This window comes from Pezoporus occidentalis, unplaced genomic scaffold (genome assembly GCF_034315485.1).
Source record: "Pezoporus occidentalis ecotype Australia unplaced genomic scaffold, CSIRO_AGI_Poc_V1 ctg148, whole genome shotgun sequence".
Taxonomy (NCBI): domain Eukaryota; kingdom Metazoa; phylum Chordata; class Aves; order Psittaciformes; family Psittacidae; genus Pezoporus; species Pezoporus occidentalis.
Window position 1 is genome coordinate 1,673,096 of NW_026913295.1, and position 15,299 is coordinate 1,688,394.

General features: G+C 56.3%; 1 protein-coding gene across 16 annotated transcripts in view; it reads left to right on the top strand.

The window, feature by feature from the left end:
• MYOCD (myocardin) overlaps window positions 1-13,428 on the top strand; it is a 224,762-nt gene extending 211,334 nt beyond the window's left edge. For 14 of the 16 annotated variants that reach the window (XM_062610563.1, XM_062610570.1, XM_062610569.1 and 11 more), the window contains 8 exons: window positions 2,796-2,962; window positions 3,829-3,954; window positions 4,742-4,998; window positions 5,664-5,817; window positions 6,959-7,906; window positions 9,131-9,244; window positions 10,190-10,247; window positions 10,869-13,428. In XM_062610563.1, the coding sequence (XP_062466547.1) occupies window positions 2,796-2,962; window positions 3,829-3,954; window positions 4,742-4,998; window positions 5,664-5,817; window positions 6,959-7,906; window positions 9,131-9,244; window positions 10,190-10,247; window positions 10,869-11,437 (2,393 nt within the window). In that variant the 3' untranslated portion in view covers window positions 11,438-13,428. The remainder of the gene's footprint in view (window positions 1-2,795; window positions 2,963-3,828; window positions 3,955-4,741; window positions 4,999-5,663; window positions 5,818-6,958; window positions 7,907-9,130; window positions 9,245-10,189; window positions 10,248-10,868) is intronic. The other 2 variants (XM_062610568.1, XM_062610567.1) reach the window with 2 other exon arrangements.
• The last annotated feature ends 1,871 nt before the right edge of the window (window positions 13,429-15,299 follow it).

Genomic DNA, 15,299 nt, shown 5'->3' on the forward strand with positions numbered 1-15,299 from the left:
TGAGACAGTTTGAGCCCGACTTTATTCACTGCAGCAGAGGCTTGGAGGCTGGGCAAGTGAGCTGGGAACAGCGTTTCTCTCCAGCTGCCTTGTCAGGAGCTCGTGGTAAAGAGATTTACAAGACAAAACTGATAAAAACAAAAAGTCTGGCTTGAAAAAAATGGATCCATTTGAACTTTCTCCCTTGCACAATGCCCTTCTATCACATGGCTGAGGAAAAACTGTCCCCTGTAAGTGAGTTTTATCCCATTTAGGGTGAATCATGAAGCACATTAGGGTTAACCGTGAAGTTACTTGGTAACGTTGGGCGCCATGAGGAGGAGGTGCAAGTGCACCAGGAACACAATCCCAGCCCTTAGGTTTCTGCAGAACAGAGCCCCAGGCTGAAGGATCTTCAAGGTGATTTTTGGGGTCAGAGGCACCTTGTGGTGCTCACAGCTAAGGGCAGAACACAGAGCAGGGATGAGCACTGGCACTTGTGAACGTTTTGTTTTTGCAATACCAGAAAGATGACAGGGTTTAAAATCATTTTACTTTAACCTTGGAATCTCAACTGTTTATACAGTGGAAAGTTCAGCTGACGTGTTCCTCTAATCACCTCCGGCAGGGTGAGCAGCAAGTGCCAGACCCCAACCGAAAGCCCTAACGTCCCAGTGACAGGAGGCCGCCAGTGCCCTACATAGCTGAGCAGTGATACAAGAACCCTTTTTTACCAGGTCCTTGTCATCACTTTGTCCAATTCGCTTGAGAGGACAATACCCAGTGCATTAGAAACAGCCCCGAGCAAACACCATTCTGCCTGAGATTACAGCAGAGACATGGGATCCTGAAACAATACGGGCTGGGTGAGAGCAGGACAGATAAGGGCAGCATTCCCCACCCGGCACAGGCCCGTGGTATCAAGCAGCAGGATGCAGCACATTCCTGTCATGCTCCAGGCTGCTGCTGTGTCCCAAAGGTCCCTTGGGCTTTCAGCTTTGGCACCACTTCCCAGTGCATGCTTATTAAATGCCAGCGCAGCGGGAGCCCTGCACATCCACAGTCCTCGCGTGTTGTCATTTTTCCCAGAGCAAGGATGCCCATGCTTGTCTGCAATTTTTCTCTCTATTTATGGAGTCACTCATTTCTGCCCAAAGCCTCTGTCCAGTGCCCACTACAAAAGCATCTCTGGTGGATAACGCCTTCATCCACCCCAGTGCTTCATCAGCTGGCTTAGCTGTGGCTGCCTGCTCCAGTGGGAAGGCACAGTTTGGATGCTGGAGAGGGGACATTCAAGGAGCTCCGTGCTCTGGAGAGCAGGGAAGAGAGGCTCTCCAGGAGACACATTGATCTCATATTCTCATCCCAGGATATGAGATACCCAGGATATGATCATATCCATACAGCAGCAGGGAAGAGAGGCTCTCCATGGGACACATTGATCTCACACCCTCATCCCAGGATATGAGGTACCCAGGATATGATCATATCCATACAGCAGCAGGGAAGAGAGGCTCTCCATGGGACACATTGATCTCACACCCTCATCCCAGGATATGAGGTACCCAGGACATGATCATATCCATACAGCAGCAGGGAAGAGAGGCTCTCCATGGGACACATTGATCTCACACCCTCATCCCAGGATATGAGGTACCCAGGACATGATCATATCCATACAGCAGCAGGGAAGAGAGGCTCTCCATGGGACACACTGATCTCACACCCTCATCCCAGGATATGAGGTACCCAGGACATGATCATATCCATACAGCAGCAGGGAAGAGAGTCTCTGCATGGGACACATTGATCTCACACCCTCATCCCAGGATATGAGGTACCCAGGATATGATCATATCCATACAGCAGCAGGGAAGAGAGGCTCTCCATGGGACACATTGATCTCACACCCTCATCCCAGGATATGAGGTACCCAGGACATGATCATATCCATACAGCAGCAGGGAAGAGAGGCTCTCCATGGGACACATTGATCTCACACCCTCATCCCAGGATATGAGGTACCCAGGACATGATCATATCCATACAGCAGCAGGGAAGAGAGGCTCTCCATGGGACACATTGATCTCACACCCTCATCCCAGCATATGAGGTACCCAGGACATGATCACAGCCACACAGCGGCAGGGCAGCGGCTCGGGGCAGGGAGCCAGGGCTCCCCGTGTCCTCGCCCTCCCCGGCCCCAGGAGCCGGGGCAGGCAGCGATAACGTTATCTGTGCGATAGGGCAGGGGTCAGGGCCGGCGGGGCGCGCTGCTGAGCAGAGGCTCCTCGCCGGGCCGGCAGCAGGGGCAGGTGGGCGCTGGTCCCCAGGCCCTGCCCACTTCCCCCGTTGGCACCTCGCTATCTGCGGGCCGAGCTGCCTGACGAACGGCAGCCGCGAGCACGGGGAGATGGCGAGCGCGGCCCCGCTGCTCCTTCCTCTGCCCCCACCTGCGGGCTCCGGTGCTCACAAGACCCGCGTTTCTTCATCTGGCAGCGAGAGCCGGGGGTCAAGAGCCGCTGCCCACCCGAGCGGCAGAGAGCACGGCTGCGGGGAGAAGCCGTGCCGGGGGCTCTCGGTGTGAAGCATTCGCGCGGGTGAAGCCTGCGGACAGAGGCATCTCCCCACCGCAGCCCTGGCGAGCCCCATCTCCCTCCGCACGGCTCGGGCCAGCAGCCGATGCCAGCTCCCCTCTCGCTGCTGCCCCCGCGCAAGCACCACAGGCGGCCTGCGCTCAGAGCCAGCTCTCACGGGGTGGGTCTAAATCCCCTCGCTCAAGGCAGGGCCCTCAGATCGCCGCTTCCTCCCGGCAGGCACCCAGGTCAGCTTCCCCAAGGCGGCGGACGCCTTCGCCTTCGAGGAGGACAGCAGCAACGACGGGCTGTCCCCGGAGCAGGCGCGGAGCGAGGGCTCCCCGGGCCCCGCCGAGCCGCCGCCGGCCGCCAAGGGCCCAGAGCCCGCCGCGGGCTCCGCGCCTCAGGTGGGCAACGGGGGGGGGACACGCGGAGCTGCAGCACCCCCTGCCGGGCAGCGCCGGTACTGCAGGGAGGGTGGTGGGGTGGGGAATAGAGGGGACTGGGGTGAGCTGGGGCAGGCTGGGGGGACTGGGGTAAACTGGGGGAGACTGGGATGAACTGGGGCAGACGGGGGGCACTGGGATGGACTGGGGTGAGCTGGGGCAGGCTGGGGGGACTGGGATGGACTGGGGGAGACTGGGGGGATTGGGATGAACTGGGGCAGACAGGGGGCACTGGGATGGATTGGGGTGAACTGGGGCAGCTTGGGGGCACTGGGATGGTCTGGGGTGAGCTGGGGGAGACTGGGGGGACTGGGATGGACTGGGGTGAGCTGGGGGAGACTGGGGGGATTGGGATGAACTGGGGCAGACAGGGGGCACTGGGATGGACTGGGGTGAGCTGGGGCAGACGGGGGGGACTGGGGTGAGGTGGGGCAGACCGTGGGATTGGGATGAGCTGGGGCAGACTGGGGGGACTGGGATGGACTGGGGAGGCTGGGAGGACCTGAAGTGGATGGGGGAGCACACCTGAAGGACTGCGGCTGGTGAGAGGGGAACTGGGCTAATCTGGGTGACAGTGACGGGGTGCACTGGAGGTGGGGTGAGGATATGGGGCTGAGGTGATTAGGGTGGACTGGGATGCGCTGGGGAGACAGAGGCCTGGGAAAGGGCTGGGATGGCCTGGGAGAGCGGGGATATTGGGCTGGGATAGATATGTTGGGGTGGGATGGACGGGGGACAGCACGGGCTGTGGGAAATGGGGTCCCAGGCACCCCTGGCTCTGGCCGCACTCCCTGGCTCCCATCACACAGCAAACCCTTCCCTCACAGGACCAGCCCTGCAGCGCCGATGGCCACGCACTGGACCCCGCAGCGGCGCAGGGCATCCAATGTGACAGCCCCAAGCAGCTGGCAGGGCAGGAGAGCCCCATGCTCCCGGTGCCCTCCGCCGTGAAGGTAGGTCCTGAGCCTCCAGGCTGCCCGGGGCTGGGATCAAGCATGGGGAACGTGGCTGTGCTCAAACCCATGTGCTGCACCCCACATGTGTGGGAGCTCTGGTGGTTGGCCTAAAGGCTTGGGATAATGCCAGGAGACGAACCTTGTCCCAGGCTGTGATTTGTTTCATTTCATAACAGTACAAGGTATAGCATCGTACCTTGCTAGAGGCGAGTGCTCAGGTTCTGCACTGCAGATGTCCCCTGGGGCTAGGAGCAGAAGGAAATACAAGGCAACACTGAAACTCCTTCATAGAATCATGGAATCGCAGACTCATAGAACAACTGGATTGGAAAAGACCTTTAAGTTTGTCCAGTCCAACCATTCTCCCAGCCCTGCCAAAGCCACCCCTAACCCATGGCACTGAGGCCTCGTCCCCACGCTGTGTGAACACCTGCAGGGACGGTGACTGCAGCCCTGCCCTGGGCAGCCTGTTCCAATGCCTGAGCACCCTCTGAGGCAGGAATTGTTCCTCAGCTCCATCTAAACCTGCCCTGGGGCAGCTTGAGGCCGTTTCCTGTTGTCTTCCAGTTAAGGAGAGTCATTCTCCATCTCATGTGCTCTCCCACACAACTGAGATGGTGCAGGGGCCTGAGGGAGTCTTCTACATGCAGGCTGAGCAGCTCTTTGAGTTGGGGGTGTCAGGGTGCTTGCAGGAGCTGCCCTTGCTCTGCCCCAGGCTTTTGAGTCCCCACAGGGGTGGCAGAGCTCTTCTCCCAGCTAATTCCTTTCCTTCTTGGACCAACAGTCCAAATCGGCGAGTGACAGCAAGAACCGTCACAAAAAGCCCAAGGACACCAAGCCCAAGGTGAAGAAGCTGAAGTATCACCAGTACATCCCTCCAGACCAGAAGGCAGAGAAGTCCCCTCCACCCATGGATTCTGCATATGCCAGACTCCTCCAGCAACAGCAGCTCTTTCTGCAGCTCCAGATCCTCAGCCAGCAGCAGCAGCAGCAGCAACAGCAGCATTTCAGCTACCCAGGGATGCACCAAGGCCAAGTAAAGTGAGTAGCAATATGTCAATAGCAGGGTTTAGTCCTGTCTCTATCCAGGTTGTTCCCTCTATACCCATTTGTGCCAGTGCAAGGGGGATATATGCATGCAAGTGAAACAATCATAGAATCCCAGACTGGTTTAGGTTGTAAGGGACCTTAAAGCTCATCCAGTTCCTGGGCAGGGACCCCTTCCACCAGGTTGCTCCAAGCCCCTGTGTCCAACCTGCCCTTCAACACTGCCAGGGATGGGGCAGCCACAGCTTCTCTGGGCACCCTGTGCCAGCGCCTCAGCACCCTCACGGGGAAGAGCTTCTGCCTTAGATCTAACCTGAACTTCCCCTGTTCCAGTCTGAACCCATCACCCCTTGTCCTATCACTGCAGTCCCTGATGAAGAGTTCCTCTCCAGCAGCCTTGTAGGCCCCTTCAGATATTGCAAGCTTGGGAACATAAAAGCTTGGAAACAGCACAGCCTCCTGCAAAGCCAGCATGGCTTTGTGCACTGGCTTGGCCACCAGAAACCTCCTTACAGCCCAACCTGGTTCTCTTTGGGGTTGGCAGCCCGTCAGGTCTCATATGGGAGATGGCAGCCCCAAAGGAGCAGAGAGATGGTACAGTGGGCACAGAGACCCCAGGGGGATAGACAAGTTACCCCAAATCTCCTTTGTTATTCCAGGCAATCAAATGAGCAAATGGTCAAAAGTTCAAATTCTTCATCAACTGCTGTCAACACCAGCCCTCTTTCTCCTGTGAAAACCACCTTTTCGGGCCAGACTTGTGTCTCATCAATCAAGCCAGGCCCTCTGCCGTCAAACCTGGATGACCTGAAAGTGAGTGCAAAGTTTGTGCAAAGGAGCAGAATCTCCTCCCCTGTATGTGCTTTGCAGTCCTCAGATTGTGCATTGTAGTGCCCCAGGCTGATCAGCAAACCAGAGGCACCACGCTGTGAGCAAACCCAGGAGTACATCACATTGGTCGTGAATCTGTTACTGTGATTGCAACTGAAAACCTGGTTTGCTGCTCTGCAGGGCCATGTGGGTGCCTTGCTCCAGGGAATGCATCAGCAAACCTTAGGTATAACTCAGGAGGGCTGCAGGCCAGGCCATCAGGTCAAGGAGTGAAGGACAATCAGTGCTGCTGCTCCTGCAGCTCACAGCTCCATGCCTTCTGTGGGTTTATGGTGGCCATCATGGATGCTGCTGGCAGACCAGCCAGAAGCTGGGATGTCAGCATGGCCTCCTCTTAGTGACTCAGCTTCTCAGTGGTCACTGCAACCAGGCCAGCTCAGCTCTCTGCACAAGCAGGTATCTCCTGGAGTCTGCAGCTACAAGCACTATGAGCACCTAAATCTCTCATGTAGGCGTGACAGGCAGGGCATGAATGAGAATCACTCATATCAACAATTCTTTTATACTTTTATTCTTTTATACTTTTGTATTCAACCGTGGGGAAGGCCAAGTCCCTTTAGAACTAGAGACCTGGGGGAAATATTCATAATTAAAGAAATAAGGTGAGGTAGAAACAGCATCAGTTTGGCCGTATTGATGCCCCAGCTCAGACATCTGAACTGTGTGCAGATGCCTGAACGTGGGATATCTGACTCTGAGGTATATGGTCACATTCCCTGAGCTAAAAGATGCCATCAGCTAGTTCCTTTAGTGTGAAAGTCCTCTGTTCATTTAGAAACCTACTGCCAGGAAGAGAGTCTTGGTTTACCTCCATGGCTCAAGGACCACTGCTGGTTCATGGAGAGGAGTCTCAGTTACTGAAGGAGGAAAGGTTTTCCTGTTAGGAGAGGTCGAGATCCTGCAGGACGTGGGGTGGTCAGGGTTGCACAGAGTGATTCTGGTGACTGCAGGTGAGACAGTGAGCCCCTGGGGGTCAGAGCTTTAAAGCAGGAAGCTGGGAGCCCGTGATCTGAGGCTCCCTATTAGAAATGCTGGGTTTCTAAAAGGATCATCTTCCTCCCAGGTGTCAGAACTGAGGCAGCAGCTCCGAATACGAGGCCTGCCCGTGTCAGGTACCAAAACAGCGCTGATGGAACGGCTGCGGCCCTTCCAGGAGTGCGGCAGCAACGCAGTGCCCAGCTTCAGCGAGATCACCACCGTCACCTTCCCCGTCACTCCAACCAGCACCCTGTCTAGTTACCAGTCGCAGTCCTCCACCAGCATGTTATCCAATGGCTTCTACCACTTTGGCAGCACCAGCTCCACACCACCCATCTCTCCAGCCTCCTCTGACCTCTCTGTGAGTGGCTCATTGCCAGACACATTCAACGATGGGCCCATGTCTTCTCCACAGTTTGGTCTCCAGCCGTCTCCAGTTCATGGCAGTGCTGAAGAAAGCCTCATGAGCAGCATGAATGGAGGGAGCATCCAGCTGGAGCTGGAAGGGATCGACACAGAGAAAGACAAAATGCTGGTGGAGAAGCAGAAGGTCATCAATGAACTAACGTGGAAGCTGCAGCAAGAGCAGAGGCAGGTGGAAGAGCTACGGATGCAGCTCCAGAAGCGAAAGAGAAATAATGGCCTTGAGGAGAAGCAGCAGCCCGCTCCTCATTTCTTTGGTGTCCCCATCAAGCAAGAAAACACAGTGTCCAGCTGTCCGTTTGCATCCAAACAAACTGCCTTGAAAGGCCAAGCCAACAGCTCGGATAAGTTGAGTAACTGTGGGGTGCCACAGCTGCCTCACATTGTAAATAGCCACTGCTTGGAGCCTGCAGGGCAAAGCACCATCACCTCCTCGACATTCCTGAGCCCGCAGTGCTCCCCCCAGCACTCCCCACTCGGGGCTGCAAAGAGCCCCCAGCACATCAGCCTGCCACCCTCTCCCAACAGCCACTATCTCCTCTCGGTGTCCCCCAGCTCAGAAGGGCGCAGTGGGTCCCCGCAGGCCAGCAGTTGCCTTCGCACAGCACCGGTAAGTGGATGCAGCCCATCGCAGCAGTGAACGTGCTGGGCTCTGTGGGCAGCCAGTCCAACATCCCAGTTTGAGTCCTTCCCGAGGAGCCCAGGACCGCTGGCACCCAGGGTGGGCACCCAGGGGGCTGTAGTGGTGCCTGGAAAGGCTGAGAGCATCCCACATTGACAATGGGTTGGAAGCTGAGGGCACCACAGGGTCCTTTGCAGGGCATCTTCTGGGGAATCCTGCTGCCACCTGGGGGACCACAGCACAGCTCCCATGCCCCATGGAGCCCTGGCACAGCTCCTTCTGCCCTGGGGGAGCCCTAGCACAGCTTCCCTCTTCCCCAGGGGACCCCAGCACCAATCGCTCTGCCCCGGGTGAGCACTGGCAAATCCTCTGCCCCACAGAGCCCTGGCACAGCTCCCTCTGCCCTGGGGGAACATTGGCACAGCTGCTTCTGCCCTAAATGAGCCCTAAGCTGGCTGCCTCTCCCCTCAGGAGGCCCTGGCACAGCTTGTGGTGCCCCTGGGAGAATCCTGGCACAGCTCCCCCCATCCCATGGAGCCCTGGCACAGCTCTATCCACAGCAGGGAAGCACCGGCACAGATCCCTCAGCCCCTGGGAGAGTCCTGGCTATATTCCTACATCCAGCTAAGCCCCCAGCATCTTCCCAAGCCATTGCAGCTCCTAGCAAGGAGCGAGGGATTTTGACCACTGGGTTGAAGGAGGGCAGTTTCCCTGGTCATATGGGAACCTTTTTCTTGGGAAGATAAAGCAGGGTTTGCAATTGGAGTCTACAGTCAGCTAGAGTGTGTGCCTCCCCACCAGGCAACCAGCACAGCAGAGTTGTCCCTTCAGCAACCACCACTCCTCATTCTGCCCTCTGCACAGGGACAAAAGCTTGGAGAGGGCACACGATGACAACACATGAAAGCATCACAAGGTGCTGCTGATCCCAGCCCCAGTTCATCCCCGTTTCTCTCTTCCCCTTGCACCAGGATGCTCTGCAGTATCATGCCTGTGCTCCAGCAGTGAGCAGAGGTCAGCCTGGCCCTGGCTCTCAGAGCTAGTCTGATGGAGCTGCTTTATCTCCCTCCCTCCTGCCTGGAAGCCAAGCACTTTGAGCTGATTTGACCCACACACCTGTGTTTCCCTGGCACCAGCCCGGCCTCACCAGGGGTGAAAGAGAGCTGGGCCTCCCTTTGCACTGACTCCATTTCCCTGTATTTCCCCATGCAGATGCCTACGCAGGCAGGTCAAAAGTTTTCTATTCCATCCCCAACTTTTTGTAAGTCAAGCCCAGCCCTCTCAGAGGTAAAGCAGCCTCCACCCTATGAGGATGCAGTAAAGCAGGTAACTGCATGGTTTTTATTTTCTATAAGGCTAGGGCTGTGCAGGGAGTTCTTTTGAGGCTGATGTAACTCATCCTCAGGAGGTATAACCTGTTATAGGGTCTCTGGGTAGAACAGGCTTGTTCCATAAGGAACAGGCTTTGCTTGAAGACTTAGGTGCTGAATGACTGCCATAAAGCAGTCAGACACCCGACTGGATGGGACAGCATCTTCTGTCCTGCTCCAGCTGCCCTGGGGCCCTGACATCCCCCTGCAGGACTTCACTGTACTTTTCTTTGGGTGCTCAGCGTGACGTGAGAAACAGACTCTTGTGCATTCCCAAGTCATCAGGAAACCTCCCCTTCCCTCTTGAGCCCATTAGCAAAGTTCTGTGCTCCATGGCATCTGCCTCCCTTCGGCTCACCCTGGAGCACTGTTCCCATGGGGAGGACTGTCTCCATCACCCGTGAGCCCCTTACTTCTTGTGACAACCTGTCTTTGGCCTCAGTGCTGGTTACGATGGTGCCTTCAGGACAGCGGAGCAGTGCTGTTGGCAGTGATTAACATGGGCTGGTGCTGGCAGGGAGGTGTGCACGAAGTCCTTCCAGGGCAGGAAGAGGAGGAAGATGATGCCCTGCCCCCTAGGCTGCAGGGAGTGCTAGGAGGCACATGCTAGTGCAAGGTGCTGTGTCCATAAAGTCCCTGTGTCCTGACAGCCCTGGGAAGGAGCAGTGCGTGGTGGCCACTGAGCAGGGTGGGGGGAACCTGGTGCTGTGCTCCCCAGATCTACTGTGCCTGTCCCATGTCCCTGCAGTGCTCACCTGAACGCCGCTGGCAGCCCCATGCTGGTGTGGCACCTCTCCTGCATGGGAGAAAGCTGTTTGTGGGGTCTAGAGCCACCTTCCTGGCTTGTGGCTGGAGGGACTCTCCTCCTAATGCCCTCTACTCTCTTTGTTGTTTGCTGCAGCAGATGACACGAAGTCAGCAGATGGACGAGCTCCTGGACGTGCTGATCGAGAGCGGAGGTAGGCACTGCTTCCCTGTTCCCCTCCAGGCCTTCCCCTCTGAGCCAGTGGCACCCCGTGGGGCTCAGTGCTTTCTGTGCACTCCAGTAGAGCTGCCTGGGTTGAATGCAGCTTTCAATTTCCCTCCCTGTGCCAGCAGCCACTGAGACTGAATGCAAAAGCATGTTGGCCCTCCTGGAGCCTGCTCCTGAGGACCTGGTGGGCGGTCTGGGCTTGGTCACCACCTATGCAGAGAGAAGGGACAGAAGGCAACAGCCTGTGCACAGCACTGCCAGCACCCTCCCCATGCAGAGCCTCCTGCCCTCCACCACTCCCAGTGCTGCCAGTGCCGTCTCCTGCATAGAGCACTGCCAGTGCCCTCCCCTGTGCAGAGTGGTTGCCTCTGCCCTTCCCCATGCCCGTGGGGACAGCTGCCAGTGCTCGTGCCCTAGGGACAGTGTCCAAAGCCAGGGAATCAAGGTCAGAAAGCAGGAACCTGCAAGGCTTCCCACAAGGAGGGTGGGTGAGCAGTGCCAAGGGGGTTGTGTGGGGAGCGGGTCTCCGTAGGCTGAGGTGATGCCCCTGTGCCCAGCAGCGGTGAGCACTGCCAGAGCACCTCAAACCCCTCACATCTGTTGACAGAAATGCCAGCCAATGCCAAGGAAGATCAGTCCTGCCTCCAGAAAGTACCTCAGATAACGGTGTCTACAGGGAACTCCAGCACCGCGCTCCCCAAGGCATCGGCCCCGTTTGAGCAGGTCTCCTCAGCCCAGCTCCCCTTCGAGCACTGCCCGGGCAGCGGTGACGCTCACCTCGAGGTGCTGCTGAGCGCCCACAGCCCCCTGGGCAGGGTCAGTGAAATCGCCCTGCTGAAGATGGGGGCAGAGGAGTCCCACTTCGAAGGGATGATGGAGGGGTTCCCCGGCAAGGCCGCCGATGAACTGCTCCCCTCTCAGGAGATCTTACAGCCTCCCCTCTCGCCCATGGACACCCAGCTCTCCCCTTCCCCTGCCGACGGCGCCGGTTTACAGATGAGCTTCACTGAGTCTCCATGGGAAACGATGGAGTGGCTGGACCTGACCCCCCCCAGCTCCGCCACCGGCTTTGGCTCGCTCACCCCAGTGGCTCCCAGCATCTTCAACATTGATTTCCTAGACGTTACCGATCTCAACCTAAACACCAGCATGGACCTGCACCTGCAGCAGTGGTGAGAGGGAGGGTGGTGGAGGCAGGACGCAGCAGCCAGCACAGTGTTCCTGTCATGCCGGGGAACGCACAGGGCGAAGGTGCCACATCCAGGGGAAACTGGAGTCATTTTCCCAGCATATAAACTGAATATCCAGTTATGGCCAATCGACAGCACAGTTGCTCTGGTAGCTTGGTTTTCCTCCATCGACACGTCCCCACAGAGGACAGCAGTGCCTTTAATGCTTCTTTAGATTGAAAAGAACTTTGGTTCCCTTTCTTTTCTCTTTCCCCCCTTCCCAGTTTTAGCAGCCACTCTTGTGAGAACTGGAGCAGCTCATGACAAAACTCTGTGATGAGGAGACCTCACCTTGGTGGCAACAGGAAATCTTGGAGAGGATAGCCTGTTGCTGCCCTCTCCTCCTGCCCGCCTCGCCCTTCAAGCAATCCTGCTGGGCTCATCCTGGCCATGCCCAGGCAGGGATGTGGGATCAGGGAGGCTCTGCCCAGCCAGGGTGACAAGCACACTTCTCCATACAGCCAGGCTCGCCGAGCTTCCTGCCTCCACCGCTGTGTTGCCCAGTCCCTGCACAGCTCTGCCCCATGTGGATGAGAGGTGGAGACCCCCCGTATTCGTGGTATCACCTTGTCATGTCCTCATGGTGCCTCAGGGGCTGAAAGCCCAGGAGCCATCCTGGCTGCAGTCTGAAGTGGATCAGGCTGGAGCCTGTGATCGCTGGATGTTGGAGGCAGCTGCTCAGGCTGCACAGGCAGGTACCAAAGGGATGTGGAGTCCCAGTGAAGCTGCTGCACCCCAGCTAGCACGGTACAGATGAAGAGATGTGTAATGTGTTTTGGTCCAAGGTAGGAGCAAGTCGTACAGAGAATACAGCCCTTTGGAGGGGCTGACCTTTGCACAGCCAGAAGTCAGGATGGATTTCCACCACCTTGCATGACCTGGGAGCAGGGAGAGCCAGAAATGGACACTCAGCGGCCGGCACATGGGGCAGGGTTGAGCAGGTCCTCGCGGGGCTGCAGTTCTGTGCAAGCATCTGCTGTTGTTGCCTCCACTCCTCAGCCATCTCCCATTCCCACTCCCTCCATTCTTCCCATCCCTCCTCAATCCCCATCAGTCATCCCCTGGTTCCCAAGTTTACTCCAGCATCACTGCTCACAGCCCAGAGCAAGGCCACCCGGAGAACGGCTGTGAATCACTGAGCCTGGAGGAGCTAGTTCTCCTGAAGCTGGCAGAGACGGATGCTCTCCTGCAGTGATGCCTCCCATTTGAAGTCACCAGCATTTCTCCTATGAGTCTCTGTGCAATATATTTCCTCAGGCTCTGGAGAGAAGGAGCCTTTGCTTCACTTGGCTTCCACCAAAGACCTTGCTGCGGACTTGTCTGACGGACACGTCTACTTCTTTGCAATTCTGGTTTTGCCAAAGTAAATATTGTTGCTGACAAAGATTGTTAAACTATTTACAGACTGAGCGTATTTAATATTTGTGTTACTGGAAAGACAGCACATCGGAGGTGCAGCAGCCGGGGGGGGAAACCGGCCATGGTTCCCATGGGATGCTCCCCCCAGGGATGCTGGAGCTGTCGAGGAGGCTGTGCAGCCCCTGCTGCGCCTCCAGCTCGTGGCGTTGTTGCATGCTGTATAAAGCACGTGGCAGTAGCTCTCAAGTCGCTGTTTAAAGCACCACTTTTCTATTGTACAAATGGTCACAGTGCACTGCCAGGGTAGGGGGTCACAGGGTGCATTTTGTAAAAGAATTCCTTTTTCTAAGTGAGAGATTTTCCCAAGCCAGTCCCTGCAGAGTATCACCAGCACCTGAACCAGAGTAGTGTTAGCTGCTGCACTGCGGCACTGTACAGGCCTGTCCAGGTAACTTCCTCCTCTAGGCAAACCTAGTTCCTTATTTAAAGGGATGCTGTCAGCTTCAATCTTGTAAGCAAGCACATTTCCTTACCTATGTTACCAGCAACACCTTCATTATTAAAACCCTTTTGTCTTGACGCTCTTGTTTGCTGTTTGATTTCACCATCTGGCATCAGCCCCGTTCCCAGCTCAGCTCAGTCCTTGCAGGAGCAGACGCGTTTCTTTCACAGCACCAGTTTCTCCTGGAAGATTCCTGAGCGAGCTGACTGGAGTCTCCTGTTTCTGAAGGCTTTTTCTTCTCACAGCTTTGGCTTCACTTTGTTCTGTAAACCTGGGGTCAGTGACCCCTTCAAAGGCAGTGGTGGGCACCCTGCCCAAACCCTTTGCAAGTTCCATGTACCCATTAATGTCATTTTCCAGATTCTTTCTTCTGCCTAAAAAAGGGTTCCCAGGACATTCACTCACTGTCTGTGGGGGTATTCCTGGTGTGTCTATGGTGGGAAGATCCGGAGACATTGCAGAAGTGAGTCTGAGATGCAGTTGAAAAACACTGTTAAACATGTTCAGGTTTGAGTCAAACACATTCATGTGTTCAACGTCTTCAAGTTTAGCGACTTTAAGATGTTCATGGACTAGGTCCTATAAACATCTTGAAGTCTCTAAACCACAGCCTGCAACCGAGTGTGCTGTGATAAGTGGCGTGCACTGAGCCAAGCTGTCAGCAAAACCTCCACCTTAAGAGTTCCAGAGGGCTGACTTTGGCCTGTTCAGGATGTTGGTTGGCAGAATTCCTTGGGAAACATTACTGAAGGACAAAGGGGTCCAGGAAGGGTGGATGCTCTTCAAGAATGGAATACTTAAGGTGCAGGCATGTGCAGTGCCTATGTCCAGGGAAAAGAGCAGCCTGGCTGAACAGGGAGATAGTGCTGGAACTCAGGTGAAAAGAGAATCTGTGAGGTATGGAAGAAGGGACAGTCACCCCATGAGCAGTACAGGGTGTTTAGGTGATACAGGGAGAAAGAAAGGCGAAGGCACAGCTGGAACTAAATCTGGCCACTGCCATAAAGGATAATAAAAGGGTTGGAAAGTGGCTGGATGGCCAAGCCCAAGGGAGGTGCTGATTGATGGAGCTGACCATGAGCAGCGTGTGCCCAGGCAGCCAGGGAGCCCCCAGCATCCTGGCCTGTACCAGCACCAGTGCGGCAGCAGGGCCAGGGCAGGGATTGTGCCCCTGCACTGGGCACTGGTGAGGCCGCACCTCGAATCCTGGGTTCAGCTCTGGGCCCCTCACTGCAAGAGAGACACTGAGGTGCTGGAGTGGGGCCAGAGAAGGGAATGGAGCTGGAGCAGGGCCTGGAGCACAGGGGTGATGGGGAAGGGCTGAGGGACCTGGGGGGTTCAGTCTGGAGAAGAGAAGGCTCAGGGGGACCTGATGGCTCCCTACAAGTGCCTGACAGGAGGATGGAGCCAGGAGGGGCTGGGCTCTGCTCCCAAGGAACAAGGGATGGGACAAGAGGAAACGGCCTCAAGCTGCACCAGGGCAGGTTTAGATGGAGCTGAGGAACAATTCCTGTCCCAGAGGGTGCTCAGGCATTGGAACAGGCTGCCCAGGGCAGGGCTGCAGTCACTGTCCCTGCAAGTGTTCACACAGCGTGGGGACGAGGCCTCAGTGCCATGGGTTAGGGGTGGCCTTGGCAGCGCTGGGTAAGGGTTGGATTGGATGAGCTTAAAGGGCTTTTCCAGGTGAGTTGATTCCATGGTTCAAAGTTATGGTTAACTCAGAGAAAGGGAAGACATCCTCAGTCTAGGATTGCTTCAGGAATGTTGATGGACCAGAGCACTCACCTGTCCCACCTGCCCATTGGACAAGCCTGCTTGTATTGCTCAACCGGCAGAAGAGACGGGAGGATGTGCTGCCAGTGTCCTGCTGGAAGTGAAGGCAAGAGGAGTCACAGCCTTCAGGGTCAGGAAAGCTGCTTATCAGGTGCTCAGGTTTGGAGCAGAGCAT